Source organism: Anabrus simplex, chromosome 1, assembly GCF_040414725.1.
Source record: "Anabrus simplex isolate iqAnaSimp1 chromosome 1, ASM4041472v1, whole genome shotgun sequence".
Taxonomy (NCBI): domain Eukaryota; kingdom Metazoa; phylum Arthropoda; class Insecta; order Orthoptera; family Tettigoniidae; genus Anabrus; species Anabrus simplex.
The window spans coordinates 1017293479-1017312382 of record NC_090265.1 but is presented as its reverse complement, the minus strand read 5'-3'; the positions used below and the strand labels follow the sequence as shown (position 1 = coordinate 1017312382).

The following is an 18904-nucleotide window of genomic DNA, read 5'->3' as shown; positions in this document are numbered from 1 at the left end:
CCTCGTGGTTCGATTTAACCTTTTCTTAATTGATAATGTTACCCTTTTAATTGGTGTTCTTTATACCTTATTTAAATACTATATGTTGAGTAAATTAGATTAAAGGGTAATGCTCTCACGTTTCTTTCCCTACAACGTCACGTAAGATCTCGTCCTCTGTAGGGTTTCCCGGCCTGCTTCCCATATATCCTTTCTCTAGTTGTCATGTTGATAACCCTGCATAGCCGCGTGTATGTTGTTGAAATTTAAGATGTTTTTCCTGGTGTATCATCAGCTGATGATGTTCGTGGTTTGTTAGTTTTGGTTTATTAAATCATTACTTTTTTTTTATATGTGCCTTGTATTATATGCTCTCTTCTGTTGGGGGGGGGTTACATCTGTTAGCTGATGTGTGGTTTTAGAAAAAAAAGATGCAAAAGCAATAACTCTTATCTAACCTAAAAAATAACTTGGTATCATCTCCTAACGTAATTTCCTGTTAACATGTCTCGTGTGGTCCCTGTTCCGTTCCATTTGAGGAAGGAGGAATTAGTTTATGAACTTCGTATTCGTAAATTGAATTCGACAAGAAGGGTTAGGGATGACGCGAGCTTGTTAAAACAACCGCCACATAGGGGGCTTCTGATGGGTTCACCTGCATACACCCCAGCATCAGTGGGTAGGGTCTGACACATCCCACTCTGACGAGTCTAGTGTCAGACCTAGGATGAAATGCTGGTTGATAGAGCAAACGCCTGAAGGGCCATACATCTAATTTTTGATCTGATTAATGTAACAATAGCCGTACCCAACCTATCAACAGATGAAGTGTGTGCATCTTTGACCCTTGTTAAGAGATAAATTTACCGAATTCGAAGCTATTCTTTTGTCCTTTTGTTCCTCTAAACCGTCTAATGCTCAGTTAACACGTGTAAAAGCCCAAGTACCAGATGTAACACCCCCCACCTTACAGAAGAGAGCATATAATACAAGGTACATATAAAACAAAGTAATGATTTAATAAACCAAAATTAACAAACCTGAACGAACATCATTAGACGATGGTACACCAGGAAAAACATCTTAAATTTCAACAACATACATGTGGCTACGCAAGATTATCAACATGACGACTAGAGAAAGGATATATGGGAAGCAGGCTGGGAAACCCTACAGAGGACGAGATCTTACGTGACGTTGTAGGGAAAGAAACGTGAGAGCATTACCCTTTAATCTAATTTACTCAACATATAGTATTTAAATAAGGTATAAAGAACACCAATTAAAAGGGTAACATTATCAATTAAGAAAAGGTTAAATCGAACCACGAGGTTCCTATCGGTGGTTCTTCAGAACATTAAATATCATAATATTACAATTACATTTAAGAAGGTGAGCATAACTTCGATGATGAAATATACAAGGAAAATTTTCAGGGAATATGACAATTACAACCATCTTACAAAGCAAATACAAAAGTGTTTACAAGGAAAGAAAACAACGGAAATTTAAATTTAGCGCAGAGGCCTTTAGAGGTGCAGTCCTTTCCTAATACACATCAGTGAGGGACGCATAGCTCAACAGGTGTACACTAAACTGACGCAGAATTACTGGAGGCAACCCGAATGGAAAAATTAAAATTTACATTTACACAAAAGGTTAATAAAAGGAATTGCCTCCAAAACAAAGGATATGCCTAGCTGATGAACTAAGACATTACAAAACCAAACGGTGAAAACCAGGGTCCAAGGTAAACTCCGAACAAATGAATTTGCATTTTAATTTAACACTTGAGAAAAGAAAACATGCTTACGCCGGGATGGTTGGAGCCGCTGAGCGGACCACCTTACAAGGTGCGTCCGATCGTTAAAACGTACGAAAACCAAAGATGCTGAACAGAGCCTTGCTCCTGCTGAGGAGCCAAAAGGCGGAAATTGGGAAATACTTAAAACAGCCAATCAGGGAAGCTACCTATGATTCGACCCGAAGTTTCACCAATACAAATTAATGTTATTTTCGCCAATAGCATTACAGCACCATATATGGTAATGTGGGAATTATATTCTAGAGGCTTCGATTGCAAAATTCGGCGATTTCGTGATCGAAGCCTCCATGTGGCAACTACACGGCGATACAAAAATGGGTTACAACATACATATTACTGGAGATCTCCAATATCAATGTCTTCCAACACTCATAATGATTATTAAATATTAACAGTTCAGAGTCTTTCCTGTAAGTCCTGAAAATTCTTTAAATCCACAAATTTCACAAAAATTAAAACACACAGAAATTTACATCAATTTACAGAAGAAAAGAAAAAAGGTATATTCAATTGACTTCTTCAAAAATGTCAGTTTCTTAGTTTCTTCCAATGACGGTTTCATGACAAATTTTCAGTATAATGTCAAGAATTAAATGATTCCACTGACTCCATCAACTCACCACCGGTGACAGGAATGATAAGATACGAAGAGACGTGCAGGTCAGCCTGACCGGGGAAGAAAGGCCGAGTATTGCAAGGTTGAAGTTGCTAGGACACGTTAAGGAGTATTTTGCGAAGATCGTTCTGGGATGAAGACCAATTGGATGTCCTAGAATAAGGTGGTTTGGCCAAATTCGAGAAGACTTACAGAAGAGTGGAGAAACATGGGATGTTCTAGAGAGAGAAACAGCATGCCAAGACTGTAACAAATGGTTGTTCTAAAATATCCTACCCAGCTCACTGGAAGGAATTCATGATGATGAACTGTGGCAAAAGAAAATGTGAAGCACATCCGAGGAAAACGTATGATTGGGACCCTTAGAATTGAATACACTCCCTAAATGGTTAGTCCAATTGGACAATGGAGTGCTCCAACTGTACCTGAAATTTGATTTCTCGGAAAAAAGTTTATACAATTTTTCTTCATATCTCTAATACAGTAGTTTGAGGGGGGAAAAAAAAAAAGTTTTGTTGTGTTTTGCCACACACTTTATCTCTGGCCTCCTTGTCTTGGTTTCTCTCACGTATAAACTAGTTGACGGACTGTGCTCAAATTTGGTTATCATTCAATTGAAACCTTTAGTTAACATATAGGTTACTTACTATTACAGTGCTTCTTAAGGTGACCCTGCAGGAAAATAAAATGTGAAGCAAGTCGCAGAAAAATGTATGCCTAGGACCTTTAAAAGTGAATACCCTGCTTAAATGGCTAGTCCTATTAAATAATGAAGTCAGCAAGTGTACTTAAAATTCTACTGTATGTTGTAGAAAAAAGTTTCTTACAGTATTCCAGAAAAAGATACTTAAGCGGACCATGTAGCAAAAGGAAATGTGAAGCAGGTCAGAGAAAATCATACACCTAGAATCCTTGAAGGTGAATAAGCTGCCTGATGAATTAGTCCCATTAAACATTGGAGCAGAGCAAGTGTACTTAAAATTCAATTTGCCAGAAAAAGGTTTATATGAATTTTCTTAGTTAACTCTAATAATTTCCTAGCTATCAGGGCATGGTGGTTCACTGCAGGATACTGTACTAATGTATCATCATCATCATCATCATCATCATCATCACCACCACCACCAACCCTTATCCAACTCCTGCTGCGTCAGGGTATTTATGGCATTTCTCCATCTTCCACTTTCCTTCCAACATTCCTCTTCCACGATCTTGTCCCAGTCTAAATTTCGTCTTCTTATGCCGCTCTTCTCTGATTCAATTCACCTTGTTCTAGGCCTTCCTTTTGCACTCTTGCCTTCCCACTTTGCCTCCAGCATCTGTCTTGGAATTCTATTCTCCTCCATCCTCTTTACATGTCCAAACCACCTTAGTTTATTCTTTCCAATTCTCTCATTTAGCTTTCCTATTCCAACTTCCTTCCTAACATCTTCATTTCTCACTCTGTCTTTGTTTTTCCTATCATACTTCTAAGGAATTTCATCTCACTGGCTAATATAATTTAATATAACAGAAGCCTCCGTGGCTCAGACGGCAGCGGGTCAGCCTCTCACCGCTGGGTTCTGTGGTTCAAATCCTGGTCACTCCATGTGAGATTTGTGCTGGACAAAGCAGAGGCGGAACAGGTTTTTCTCCGAGTACTCCGGTTTTCCCCGTCATCTTTCATTCCAGCAACACTCTCCACTATAATTTCATTTCATCTGTCAGTCATTTATCATTGCCCCAGAGGAATGCGACAGGCTTCGGCAGCCGGCACAATTCCTATCCCCGCCACAAGATGGGTCATTGATTGGAAAACAGGTTGTAGGTTTTCGTAACATAACAGAGATTGTTTTAACTTTCACTCAGTCGCAGCCTTCCTGATTCTTAACACTCTCCAAGTAGTTATGATAAATTTGAACTATCCTGTTATGTGTCAGTACCGTGGTAGCCCCTTTCGGTACTTCCAGGGGCTAGTGACTCCCATGACTTAGGATCTCCCAGCCAGCTTATGGGATGGGGCTGGCTTTTCCATGTATTTTCTCGTTCGCCGGCTTACCTGTGAGCTTCCTGGAGATTCAACAGGAATGTTCTACCTCTAGCTACCTCGCAAAAATTCTGCTGAAATCACCCCAGCTATAAAAAAAGGGAAGCTAGCTGCGGATAGTCAGCGACAGTTGGACTCCGTGGTACAGTCACGGCCAGCGTTGGACTCCGTGGTGAAGTCAGTGAGACTCAGTGTATTAGGGTTCGGTGGCTGGGCTGAGGGGGCGACAGAGGTGTTGATTGTCACTAGTGTTCCATCAAGGTCTGAACGAGGAATGGTTGTTGTGGAGTCAGAGAATCCAGTGAGTAGATGTATTTCTGTGTACTGAAGATCACCGTGTGTCAGCGAGGAAGCCCGCTACCATGAGTGAGAGGATAAACAGACATGTGTTAATGTTCGCTGTTGAATACTGTTGAGCTGTTTAGTTGTCACTGCATGTGACTGTGTGAATTACTGGACTGTCTGTAGAGTCGAACCAATGAACAGTCCTTTTGTGTCGAGTGGCCTCTAGCCCTGTGTTCAGATCCAGCGGTCTACTCACAGCTGCTGCATGAGGTTTGGGAAAGTGAAAGTAAGGATTAAGCATCCCCAGGTAAAGCAATGGCCGCACCGCCTGCTGTGCTATAAGGAAGAGCAATTTGTAAATGGATACTAATAACGAAGTGTGGCCATTCATAGCTGATTAGAACTCTTTCTCTCTCTCTGTGTGTGTGTGTGTGTGTGTGTGTGTGTGTGTGCGCGCGCGCGCGCGTGCATTTATTGGGTCATCCTCAAATAAATTGGAGTAATGAAACAGATGGAGTTTATTTGTAACAATATGTCTTGGAAACATAGGCTACTGTTCTTTAGGGAACCGATTACATGAAATCTATATGCAAGCCAATTATTCCTTATATTCCAATTAAAAAAATGTTAATATTAATCATTAATAACCAGACGAGTTGGCCGTGCAGTTAAGGGTGCACAGCTTTGAGTTTGCATCCGGGAGATAGTAGGTTCGAATCCCAGTGTCGGCAGCCCTGAAGATGATTTTCTGTGGTTTTCCATTTTTACACCTTAATTAAGACCACGGCCTCTTCGTTCTCAATCCTAGCCCTTTCTTATCCCATCATCGCCATAAGACCTATCTGTGTCGGTGTGACGTAAAAGCAACTAGCAAAAAAAAAATCATTAATAATTTTTCCTTTGAAACTGTACTTGCGCAGACACATATGAATAAAAACACTTTATTGTGTTAATAGTGCTGTCATGTTGGTTTACTGTCCATTGGCGGATTCATGATAGCTTGCAGAAACCACAGATATGGACTTTCTGAGGATGTAAAAAGGCAGTTGAAGAGCGAGTGCCTGCCAATATGAAAACTCCTCAAAACTTGATTGCGACTGGTAGTAGGCAAGGGGGCCTACCATTACAATGAAAATTCCCTAACCCGGTCTTTACATGGGTAATTTCGTAAGGAGATTTCCCCATTGTGTTTCTAGGACAATGCTAAGAGCTATGCAATTTTATAAAATCTTAATCCACAACGCGTACACTACTTTATTTAGAATTCTGTATACAATGCAGAATTCTGTAGCGAAGCACAGGTACATCAGCTAGTAATTCATAATATCTTTCCTTAGCTCCTTTTTTTGAACTGTGTACATAGTTTTCCAGTACCACACAGGTCTAACAGTTACATCTCTTATCTTGACTTACTCTCTTCTGAATAAATTTTTCTTCTGCATATTTTCTATGGTCTGCAGCCCTCACATATGCTCAGCATCAACACAATGCCTATGCCCTCAAAACAATTTAATTTATTTATAATTGTGAGGTTCTGCAATTTGCTGAAACTAATTCAGGTAAAATAAATTTAGACAATAACTGAAAAAGAAAAAAACGACAGATTATATACATACATACATCTTCATTATAGACTGTTATGCCTTTCAGCGTTCAGTCTGCAAGCCTCTGTGAATTTACCAATCACTGCCACAATCCTCTATTTGTAACTACACTCACAGGCAAAAAAGCGAAACACTACGTACTTGAGATAAAATATAATGCGAGTCCATTTGAAACATTGTAAAAATCATATTATGACACTACAACAATATGCCTATGTATCGTAAGTTAATTAGCCCATTTGACAAGTTTCAGTGCAATTACTGATAAAGACTGCTGATCGTGACAATCACAAAAGTCCACCGACACAAATTTGGAAATGTCGAAACCTGGAGCTCTGCACAGTTTCGTATGTTTGAGGAGGGATCAAATATAAATTGGATTTTATTTTTGATTTAAATTCATTTATTAAAAAACACAAAGCAGTTACAATTTATTTTTCCATATAGTTTAGTGCTTTGGAAATGCATTTGTCCCAGCGTATGGGCAGCTTTTTTATACCCTCATCGTATAAAAGAACAGGGTCTTATCACCAGCCAGGTGTGCAAAAAGTCTTGCACTCTCTCGTCATCTTCAAATCGTTGCCCTCCTAGAACTTCTTTACGTGGTCTGAACAAATGGAAATTGCAGGGCAATAAGTCCGGGCTGTAAGGAGGATGATCAAGTGTAGTCCAGTGCATTTCCTGTAGCTTGGAGACAGAGCTGCAGTATGGGGCCACGCACTGTCGTGGAGGAGGATAACCTGTCGAATCGGTGAGTCTCGTCTTTTGCAGCTATATGCAGCCCTCATCTTGTTCAACAGCTTGCAGTAGAATGCAGCATTGATTGTGCATCGCTCATGCAAAAAATCAATTAGCAAAACGCCCCGCCGATCGCAAAAATCTGTAGCAAGAACCTTGTCAGCTGACAGTAGAGTCTTGGCTTTCACTGGTGCTGCCTCCCCTTTCCTCCACCACTCTTTACTGGCTTGTTTGGATTTGGGAGTGTAGTGGTGAACCCATGTTTCATCGCAGGTAACGATCCGACTCAAAAATGCATCACCTTCTTCTGCAAACCTTGCTGTATAAGCCTCTGACAGACCTCTAAATGGCTCAACTTCAGATTTTCGGTCATAAGGCGAGTGACCCATCTGGAACACACTTTACGGAACTGTAGGTCGTTTCTGATGATTACTTGACAGCTCCCATAACTGATTCCGACTGTTCTGCAATTTCTGATACTCTCGTCCGTCAATCTTCGTCAATAATGTGTTTAACCGCACAAATGTTTTTGCCTGTAATGCTGGTCCGAGGATGGCGATAGTGTTGCTGATTTTCTACACGTTCTCGTCTCTCCTTGAACTTTTTATGCCAGGCAAACACATGCGCCCTTAACAATGTTTGATCACCGAACTGTACAGTCAATCTCCGGCAAATTTCCGCCGCGAGCATTACTGATGAAATGGCAGGAAATATCTAACAGCATACTCTCCCCATTCCTACCGGTCCCACTAAGCATAGAAGAAGCGCGGGGCCAGTTCTACCAAATGTTGATGTTCAGGAACAAAAGTCCATTTTATATTTGATCGACCTTCATAGTCCGTTTGCCCATATGTTTTCAGCACATTTCCATTGTCTCAGTAACTGGTATTACCACCTCCAGCTGCAGTTACAGCTGTGATTCGATCAGGTATGCTCAGGATGCAATCTCAGATGTTCTCTTGTGGTACAAGCTCCCATCCTGCCTGAAGCGCAGCTCAAAGGTGAGCCAGTGTGCCAGTAGAATGACTCCTAACACATCTCCCAAGCATAACCTAGACATGCTCTTTTGGGTTTAGGTCGGGACTACAAGCAGGCCATACCATGAGCTCAATTCAGACTTCATCCAGGTACTCACATACACAAATCGCAACATGTGGGCGAGCATTGTCATGCATCAGGATAGACAGGTGCAAAAGGCACCACGTAATCTAAAATCTCCTCGATGTATTGGTGAGCTGTCAGACTTCCATTCTCGATGTACAAAAGCCCCATGCGCGCATCAGTGGTAATCCCAGCCCAGGCCATCACAGATCCTCCACTGAGCGGTGTCCTTGCAGAGAAAGTACAGGGTGAATAACGTTCCCCTGACTTCCTTCATACTCTCCCCCTTTCATCCGGTGCCCTCAAACAGAATTTAGATTCATCCGTGAACAGCACTGAGCTGCAATGCTCCACAGTCCAGTTTCGATGGGCATTGGCAAAATGTATCCAAGAGGTGCCCTGCTCATGTGTAAGCAGAGGTCCTGTGGCAGGCCTATTGGACTCTAAATCTGCTTCATAGAGCCTCCTCCTGATGTTCATACCCCCATACTTGCTGCAAACAATTTCTGGCCTCCACAGTTGTGGAACATGAAAAACTTGCATTAGAAGAAAGCGATCATAACGCTGAGTAGTGCTTCTCTTAAGACCAGAATTGGGCTTCCTGGCATCGATAATGTCAGCTCTGTACCTTCTAAGAGTTCTGTACACATTAGAACAAGACGTTCCTATAACTTCTGCTACATAGCATATACTATGCCCATTCTCCACTAATGCTACAGTTCTTGCTAAGTTTTCAGGTGAAAGAGCCATTATAATCTGACTTAGAAGTGAGACTAATTGTTATAGACAAGCTGTAATGTCCACAAAAATAAACAGCACAAGAAATCATAGCAATAAACCTTAAGAAAGCTGTTTGTGGTTATTCTTTTCAAAAGGCAGGAAACAGCAGTATTGGTGTTGCGAATGTCACGATCAGTAGTGTACATCAATTGTTGTGCTGAAACTTCTCAAATGGGCTAATTAACTTACAATATATTGCCATATGGTTGCAATGTCATAACCTTTAATTTATAGGTTACAAATAGATCAAATACACTAACATTAAATTTTGTCTGAAATACATAGTGTTTTGCTTTCTTTGCAGGCAAGTGTAGTTCTGTGGCCTTGATTAGTTCTATATCCCTTTACTTTAAATCATTAGAAAATGAGTCTAACCATCACTGTCTGTCTCCCTCTACTCTTTTCACCCTCCACAACAGAGTCCATTATTCTTCTAGTTAGCCTATCCTCCTCCATTCACCTCACGTGACTCCACCACTGGAACCAGTTTATACATACAGCTTAGCCTTTCTCTCTTCATTTCGAATACCCTCCTTGGTCTTAATAGCAAATTGTGCCGAAAGCCTGCAGTGTAACATCTTGGAACTTGAAATTTATACCTGAAATTAATTAATAATACCATTCATTAACAGTATCTTAAAATGTTTTCCTTCTCAGGTATTTTCTAAATTTATTCAGACTATTCCTGTAATTAATATAACCATTAATTCTTTTCCTAGGATAGCGCAGTCATATGTCATAAACCCTCCCTGGGCAGATTTGATGATATTTCTGAATTATTTCCTATGACTAAATAAGCAGGGGTTGGAGACCTGCCTTCTTCTGTTTGATTCTTGTAAACCAAACGAATGATAAAGTATTCAGCAATTCCAGCAGAAGTTCAAATCATTAAGAAAATGTACAGACCAAATTTAATCTGCAGATATTTCTTTCAGTCTAACAAAGATGCAATTATGCTTAATCTAGTCAACTTCATCACAGTGATCATTTTCTGCATTCACCATCAGTTCCTCCAAATCCAGTTCCCAGCACCAATATTTTGAAACGTGATGTGTACACATTCCACAAAAATGGGGATTTGTCTGAATGGCCTGTGTCATTTGATGTAGTCTTATAACAGAGCTCTGAACATGATCTCCCTGAACCGCATGAACATGAACACCATTCTATGGTGATATTTCTTTTGTTTGTTGTCTATGAAAAATGCTTATCCAGTAACATACTTTCTGTAATTAGGTTGCAAGATTTTCCCCTTAATTGTGGAGCGGCAAGTACAATTCCTCACCAAATTATTACAATGTTCTCATATGAAACTTGCTACATTTCAACATATTGCACTTTTAATACTATCTTACTCCTTCTGTGTTGGCATACAAGTTTGCAAGTATATATAACTGTGTATGTTACTTATATGGACTCTGATTTTACTCCTGTGTCAATGACAGCATCCTTTCTGTGTAAGTAAAAAATGCTAGAATTTCTACAATTCTGATACAGTTGTACTAATCAAAATGTTTGTTATAATACACAAACCTCAACAAGAATTTGGAACAATACTTTCAAGATATTCTAGATCAATTAATAATACAACAAATTCTAAGTCATTTTCTTTTAATGAAAAAAATTGTCTTTTCATTATTGAATATTAAAACCAGCTCAACAATATGGGATTACAACTGGTTGAAACCAAGGTATCTCACATTTTTGTAGACATTTCAAACTTTCAGTTGGGGAATGTATATACTTCTAATTACAGTATTACCACTCCTATCTTTAGGACTTCTTTAGGGGAAGGAAAAATGCTCAAATTTTTAGCGATAATTGTTGACAAAAAGTTTGGTTAACTTAATTTTTTTTTCAAGTTGCTTTACGTCACACTGACTCAGATAGGTCTTATGGTGACGATGGGACAGGAAGGGGCTAGGAATAGGAAGGAAGTGGCCGTGGCCTTAATTAAGGTACAGCCCCAGAACCATCTTCAGGGCTGCCGACAGTGGGGTTCGAACCCACTATCTCCCGAATACTGGATACTGGCCGAACTTAAGTGACTGCAGCTATTGAGCTTGGTGGGTTAACTTTTAAACATTAACATTATGAAATACAATTTTGGAATTTTCAAACCGGTCATGAACTTGCACATGGATATATCAGAAAAGGATATTATTTTTGACAGTGTTCTTAACATTGCACTCAGTATTCATAATTTTACACATTACCTGAAAAGAAGGCAACTACATACATACTACCATTCTTCACCATGTATACAACTGTACTCACCTCAATTGCATCACGTAATGCGCCAGCAAGAAGGAAAAATGCAGCAGCATGTTCAAAACGTTGTTTCCCAAGCAGTGCAAATGCATTCTTTAGAGCAGCTTTACGCCACCGATCCTCAGCAAAGTTGTTGGCAAAGAAAGACGTCATACGTTCATCTCTCTTGGATCTGAACAAACCCCAAACAAGGCTTTTCTTTTTCATAGCTAGATAGAAAAGGGCTGCATCCAGAGGATCTTGTTTAACCATGTAAGAAGCTTTGGCAATCTAAAAACATTTCATACACAGGAATAGAATAAAGTGTCTATCTTATGTCTAAACTAATATGATAAGAATTAATATAAATTTTACAAGCTTATCAGCAATGAGCTATTGAACTTTACTTCAGAGCTGTAAAAATTGCAAAACTAAAACACAAAAAACTCAATTCAGGTTGTCATAAAACATAGCGACAAAATTATATACACAAAGGCAATTGCCTACATACATATCAGTAGGTTGACATATGTCACATATGACATGTTCCACCATTTAACACAATGTAAAATATTTGAAATTTATTAAGCAAAGACCAGTTTCGACTCCATTGGAGTCATCATCAGTTCTTGAAGAATAATTAAATCAAAGGGAAATGTGATATCATCACTAGTATTGCCTACATACATCTCAATAGGCTGATATAAAACAATGACAAAATTATACACACACAATGGAAATTGCCTAAATACATATCACCACGGAACCCAGCAGTGAGAGGCTGGCGCGTTGCCGCCTGAGGCACGGACGATCTCAAGTAACTGAGAAAATTAGTTGATTTTGATACCTATCCAGCAACATTTGTTAAACTCTTAAAATCAAAAGCAATTCAAACGAAGTTGAACACACAACACTATCATCATCATCATCAATTAACTGTACATTTATAACAACATTGAGCCAGCTTAGTGATATCGTCTAATCACTGGCTGACATCATTCTTGTTAATGTATACTTATGATATATTAATGATCAAGAACTTGCTAATACTATTTATCGAGTATGGACATCTTTTACCCATAGGTGGACAGGAAAATGCAGTTTATAATGCTTAGTTTGGCCAGATCTCTCGGTTCTTGCGGGAATTCTCCAAATTAGTGTACATGTCGTTTGGTCTCCTATCTCCAAATTTAAAAATATTACCTGCATGTTTTCTAAAACATTCATATATTTCACATTTCTTTTTGATGTTGCTCAGGAGACAAAATATACCCTAAAAATTCATTTCTTGGTGAGATTTCCCAGAAATGGCCACATATACGTATGAGTAATGCCATGATCACAAGTATAAAGATTGGAACTTTCCACCTAATCAACACTATAATTTTTCATGAGGTACTCAAAACATTTTTACATAGCAGTACTGGTTTCGACCCTATGTGTGAGTCATCTTCAGCAGTTGAGGGATCTTGATCTTATTAAAAATAACATAATAAACATCACTTGTTATAATTTTAAAGGACTAATTCTAAATAACATTGATGTGTTGTAGTATTAAAATATGCTTGGAACAGGAATTAAAAAGTCTTAAAATTGTTCACCAGTTCACTATAATGTTACTGATCTTGATGTTCATGCATATACTCATTCATCTGATTACAGTATTACAATCTTGATATTCTTAAGTTTTAAAAATGTTTTAATACTATGTTAAAATGTACTGTGTTTTGTAAAACTTGCATCAGTAGGAAGTTTAGTAATAATTTATCATATGTCTTGATGTACAATGAAACAGGTGCAAGTCACATGTTTTGAGCAAATAAATTAAAAATCTTCTTGTTGTTTGCTCAGGGTGAAGTCTGGGTTTGCTGTTCCATTAACTAAAGTGAGAATGTTCCCTTCTTCATAACTGCGATCTGTTGGGACTGTGTCAAACTATCGAAGTAGAAAAAAGAAAAAAGTTGTTCGGTTTGAGAATGTTTAGGAACATGTTGTAAAAATGTTGCATATGTGTGTTACTTATTTGATTGTTTGGCCTGTCGTTTGTGTGATTGTTGAGGGCACGCTATGTACTGCTTCAAATACGTCGGGGGCTAGCTATTGCAGCACTGGAGGGGAAAGGAGGTGAAGCAAGGGAGAGGGCTTGGGGAAGGGTTGGGGTAGGAGGGGGCGTGTGCTGCGGAGACTTGGTTGTGTGTTCTTGTTTCTGTTTATTGACTCTCTTTAAGTAAATGTTTTTTAAGGATGTTTGTTTTTTCTGTTATTTAGCTAAAATTAAAATTTGGATTGGCATATTGATCCATATTGATGTAAAATTCCTCCAATATATTGAGCAAAGGGCCCTTAGAATTTATGCTTAGAATTTCCATATCGGTTTCGATATTAGAAATTATGTTTATAATCCTCTACGTGTTGTCCTATAGATGAAAAATGATTGTGTTTCATTCTGTATACCTCTCAGGAGTATATCAAGACATATGATAAATTATTACTAAATTTCCTATTGATGCAAGTTTTACAAAACACAGTACCTTAAAACTTATTATTAAGATGTTCTTAAAACTTAAAACAAGAATATCAACACTGTAATAGTGTAATCAAATGAATGAGTATGTGAATGAACATCAAGATCAGTGACATTATAATGAACTGGTGAACAATTTTGGACTTTTAAATTCCTATTCCAAGCATATTTTAATACTGCAACACATCAATGTTATTTAGAATTAGTCATTTAAAATGAGAACAAGTGATGTTTTAATATTATATGTTATTTTTAATAAGATCAAGGTCCTTCAGCAGCTGAAGATGACCCACACACAGGGTCAAAACCGGTACTGCTATGTAAAAATGTTTTAAGTACCTCATAATAAATTATGGTATTGAATAGGTGGAAAGTTCCAATCTTTATACTTGTGATACGGAGAATGAAGTTAATAGATTATGAGTCATTCCATGCCAAATCAAGAATTTAGTAGTGATAAAGTAGTTAATACTTAGCATAATAGAAACATTTGGTATGAGTGGTCCAGTTAGTATGTTGGTGTTTTTTGGTAGTAATCAAGACTAGATATCATTTTTAAAATTTTACATTGAGAAGTTCTATTGGTGTTCATAAGATTATGTACTGTGAGTTATGTAGGTTAGGATTACTTTGTTTCTTATCTGGGTTGGGTGAAAAGAAAATAATTTATTTTATTTTGTTCAAATATTTATAGTTTTGATGATAGGATACTTATAATGACAGGTTATTATACTTTCCGCACTTTCTACATTTTCATTCATAAAGGTAGCACACACAATATTTTGTACAGCACTTTAAGATCTGTTGCAGCAATTATAAGGGAATCAAGTTCTTTATATAAACAATACAACTGGTAACATTGTAAATGTACTTAAAGAAAATAAAAATACTTCAAAAGAATACAACATATTTTGCTGACAAGATAGGCAAGGGTCTTCGTATTATTGGTAATAAATGCTGCTATCCATTTCAAATATTCTGCTGTTGGCATAGGGTCGAGTAAATCAACCAATTTGTATATTTCAATAATTGCAGTTCAAATCTCTGGCACACAGTAGTTTTGAGAGAAGTTCTTGAGTCACTGTTTAGGACATCTCCCCATGTACCTTTGATATTTCAGCAATTAAGAGCAGTTTTATTTCTGTTAGTGTGTAGTAGAAAAACAATAATAATCTGTCTAAGAATCAAGTATTTATTGTAGTTTGTACTTCAGTTCTAGTGTTTCAAATAACCCATTAAAATTGGGATACGCCTAAGTGCAGTCTAGAAGTGTAGTGTAGTTATTTGAATTTAGACTAACAGCAAATTTCATTTCAATAAGAGCATAGTAAGTAATGATGATTATGGTGGTGGTGGTGATCTGCCTACATACTTGGTTCTATATAGACAGGCATCCCATTTAGCATTAATGAAGTTCAAGATTTCTTCACCATTATCATCAAACCAGTCTTGTCTCTCCCTTTCTTCAAAGCCAATGACTTTTCATGCAGATTCTGTAATAATATCTTGAAGTGTGGTCCATTCACATTTTACATCCTTTGTATTGTGAGTTAGTTGTTCTAGAATAGTTGTTGGTATTCTGTGGCAACAGTATTAAGTTTAGAGGTGGTGAACTTCCTCGATGGATTAATGGAATTTTATGAATAGAAATCCTGAATTGACTAACAAGGAGTTTATGATCTGTCCAGCAGTTATCAACATTCAGGCTGTTTTTGTGATTAGGTCATCATTCTTGTCATACAATCAGGTGATAATCTATGATATGACAATGTTTGGAGCGTGGGTGCATCCATGGGGTCTTGAAGTGATTTGGTAGTTAGAATTTGGTATTGGTGAAAAAAGAGCTCATGCTCAGCACATAGGTCAATAAGTAACAGACCATTAGCATTGCTGTTCCCAATCCATGTTTTCCCATAACTTTTCCCCACACCCTGGCGTTGAAGTCTCCCAGTAGTACAAACTTGTCTGTAGCAGGAACCTTGGTGAGGAATGTGTTAAGTTGGTGGTAAAAGCAGTTCTTAAAATTCTCGTCATCCATAAGAGTGGAGGCATATAAGGAAATGGGGAGTAATGAAAATTCCTCCTGCAAGAGGTATGCGGAAAGTCAAGACTCATTTACTGCGATGGGATCGAGTCGATCATCACCAATTTGGTCTTTACTGAAGAACCACCACCATGGATGCAACGTTCATTTTCCTCCTTTCCCTTCCAGAAGATGGTGTAGCCTGTTGAAGCCTTGATGATCTTTCCTTCTCCCAGAAACCTGATTTCACACATGGTGACAACACCAATGTTGAGTCTATTCAGCTGATGGCAAGAGAGCTGTTCTTCTTTCTGATCTGTTGTTCTATAGCACTATTCTGACATTCCATACACCGATAGTGATGATCGAGTTCGTTCTTTCATGATTTCAACAGTCAGTTGGAATAACCCTCTCAGTGCAGTTCACCAGACAGGTTTTAAAAATGACTACCCATGTTTTACCCCTCATTTTTCTAAGGCCTGCGCTATTCAGGCTGGGCAGCAGTGGTCTGAAATCGGCCTGCCCAGTCACTGATGCAGGACCAGATCCTAAATAGTCACAGGCTCTCGGGAAGGTGACTACCACACATCTGCCGCCAACATGGAGGTTCGGTCTGGCGGCTTCCAGTTTACTTAAACCTGCTTTCATCATCCTTATCCCATGAACAAAATAGACTGCAAGAAAAGCAAAATCCTAAGAAAAAAATTTTGAAAAAGTTGCTGAAATACTAAAACAAACTTATGTGTCACCCAATCAGGCAAGAGGATCTAATTGTGGGACAAGTGCTGAATCTGAAAGATACATTTCGAAGAACTCTCACAAATCATAAGTTCTGATTTTCATTTCCATGTTGACGTATAACTTATATAATATGAATTAATTGAGGGATGTTCCACCATTCAACACAATATATATAATACATAACATTTATTAAGTGAAAACCAGTTTTGATTCCCTTGGAATCTTCATCAGTTCACAGTAAATAAATAAATCAAAGGATCTTAACAACAATCAACACGAAAACTGCCTTTAAATACGTTTTAAATGGTTGACATGGGCTATACGACATAAAACACATTACTATCTAAAGAAAGTCCTTGGATCCAGGTTACAGCTAACTGCAGTTCGTTTGTACAAGATTGAACAGAGCTTTAAGATAATGCATAAAATCTTGAAGTTGAGGAATACTGTCTCACAAATAGTGAACAGATTCAAATATTGACAATTCTTTACATACAATGAGTTTCATTGACAGTTCTGCCAAAGAGTTGGAGCACTGGAGCATTTGACATATGGAGCTTCAAACTACTTACTGCGAAAAGCAAACCAATTAGTAAAGTGGCGGTGGTGGCGAGTTCTGTTATAAGAGGAAGTACAACTGGGTAATCATCCTCTACAATTAAATGGAACTAAAAATTAAAATAGAATAATTTATTTTTCACACTTGGGTGAATCATGAGTGCGGACACAGTGATTCGTGTGAAAGAAGTCTATAACAGTGATGACATAAGTTGCCGTTTGCCTGCGAGAAATGATATTATTTCTACGAAAAAAACTGGAATTAGTGTTAATAAACAGAAATATTTGGTGTTAGGAAATCTTAAAGAGGTGTATAGAACATTTAGCTACCACACATACATGAATATTCTGCACATATTTTTTCTGGAATTTGGTGAAGAAAAACACGGGTCTGCACATTATTTGATATAAGGTTGGTACCGCTTCACCTCAAGCAATAGATCCTGTTATACTATAGTGTTGTCCAGCCTCAGTCTGCGTGGAGTCGCTAGCACTTCAGAAGTGAGGTGTGAACCATGGCTACAAGTTCTTGTTCACAGCTAAAGAAAGGCTAAGCTTTACTGTAGATGCAGAAAGCATTGGAAACCTACCAGATGGAAGGTATAATGTTGGAGAAAGTTGTATGAGTGACTGGTGAAGAAACCAAACACGACCAAGAAACAAATAGAATCTTTGGGAATTTTACGGCCAAAAACAAAAGCATACAGATCTTGAAAAAGGGCTGTGTTATTACGTAGATTATAGGAGACAATACAGATATGCAGTTACAAGTGAAATGTGCTGACTGCAAAATTTAGCCATAGCCACATAACCGGGGCTGGCTAACAAGATATTTTTAATCGCAAAGAATTAAGCTTCCGGAGAAGAGTTAGCATCACACAACAGCTTTCAGCTGACTGTAAAGAAAAGATTAATTTGCACCGAGAACAAATTGGAAACAGATCAAATGCCGGTCTATTTTAAAATGCTGCTCAACAACACTGTCAACAGGAAGGGGGAATCCGGCATAATGATAAGAACTGGAAGCAACGAAAACCGAAGGTGTACGGTCATATTGTGTATAACTGGCAATGAAGAGAAGCTACCACCTTACATGATATTTAAAAGAAAGAAAATTATAGAAGATTCTTATAAAATCTATTCTGAAAGTATCAGTGAAAGGTGTATTGGTAAGAACGAATCCAAATGGTAGAAGGACAATAACCTTGTGGTTGCTGAAACATGCTGCTAAATTTATGTAATTTTTTGGTCCTGGACAGCTTCTGCAGGCATCAACTCAAGAAGCGAGACATAAGTTGCAACAAGGGAAAACAGATTTGGTGAGTGTATAAACGGACCATTCAAAGCAGCACTGAAATGGTGAGAAATGTAATGGATGGTTGATGAGAAACTTGAGTTCACACAGAGTGGAAAAATCAAGCGGCCGGATACGGCTCAGATTTGCGAGTGGGTAAAATGTGCACGGGACACTATATCACCACCATTGGAGGAAAAATCCATTTTTTTTTTAAATTTTCAAAATCTTCCTCCACTCGGAGGCTGCCTAAGACAAAGAATACACATACATTATCACAAATTCACTAGACAGAACTGACGATGACACTGTATGGGTAGATGGTGACAACAAATATGATCCTTCCACCACTTTTTTTTTTTTTTGTATATTAACTGTGAACTGATAAAAATTGTAATTAATGTCATTTTTGCGATTGTAGGTAGAGTCCCAGATGATTGTGGAAACGGCATGTGAAAATTATGATCAGTTTCTTACAACTAATTTGTAATTTATTCAGTTTTGGATTACATCATTATGTAGGATTTATTTCCTCTAAATAAAGTACAAATTAGAAACAA

General features: G+C 38.1%; 1 protein-coding gene across 2 annotated transcripts in view; it reads right to left on the bottom strand.

Annotated features, from left to right (window-relative positions):
* Rbcn-3A (Rabconnectin-3A) overlaps positions 1–18904 on the bottom strand; it is a 732274-nt gene that overhangs the window by 299068 nt on the left and 414302 nt on the right. For both annotated transcript variants that reach the window (XM_067136957.2, XM_067136958.2), the window contains exon 33: positions 11232–11495. In XM_067136957.2, coding sequence (XP_066993058.2) covers positions 11232–11495 — 264 coding nt within the window. The remainder of the gene's footprint in view (positions 1–11231; positions 11496–18904) is intronic.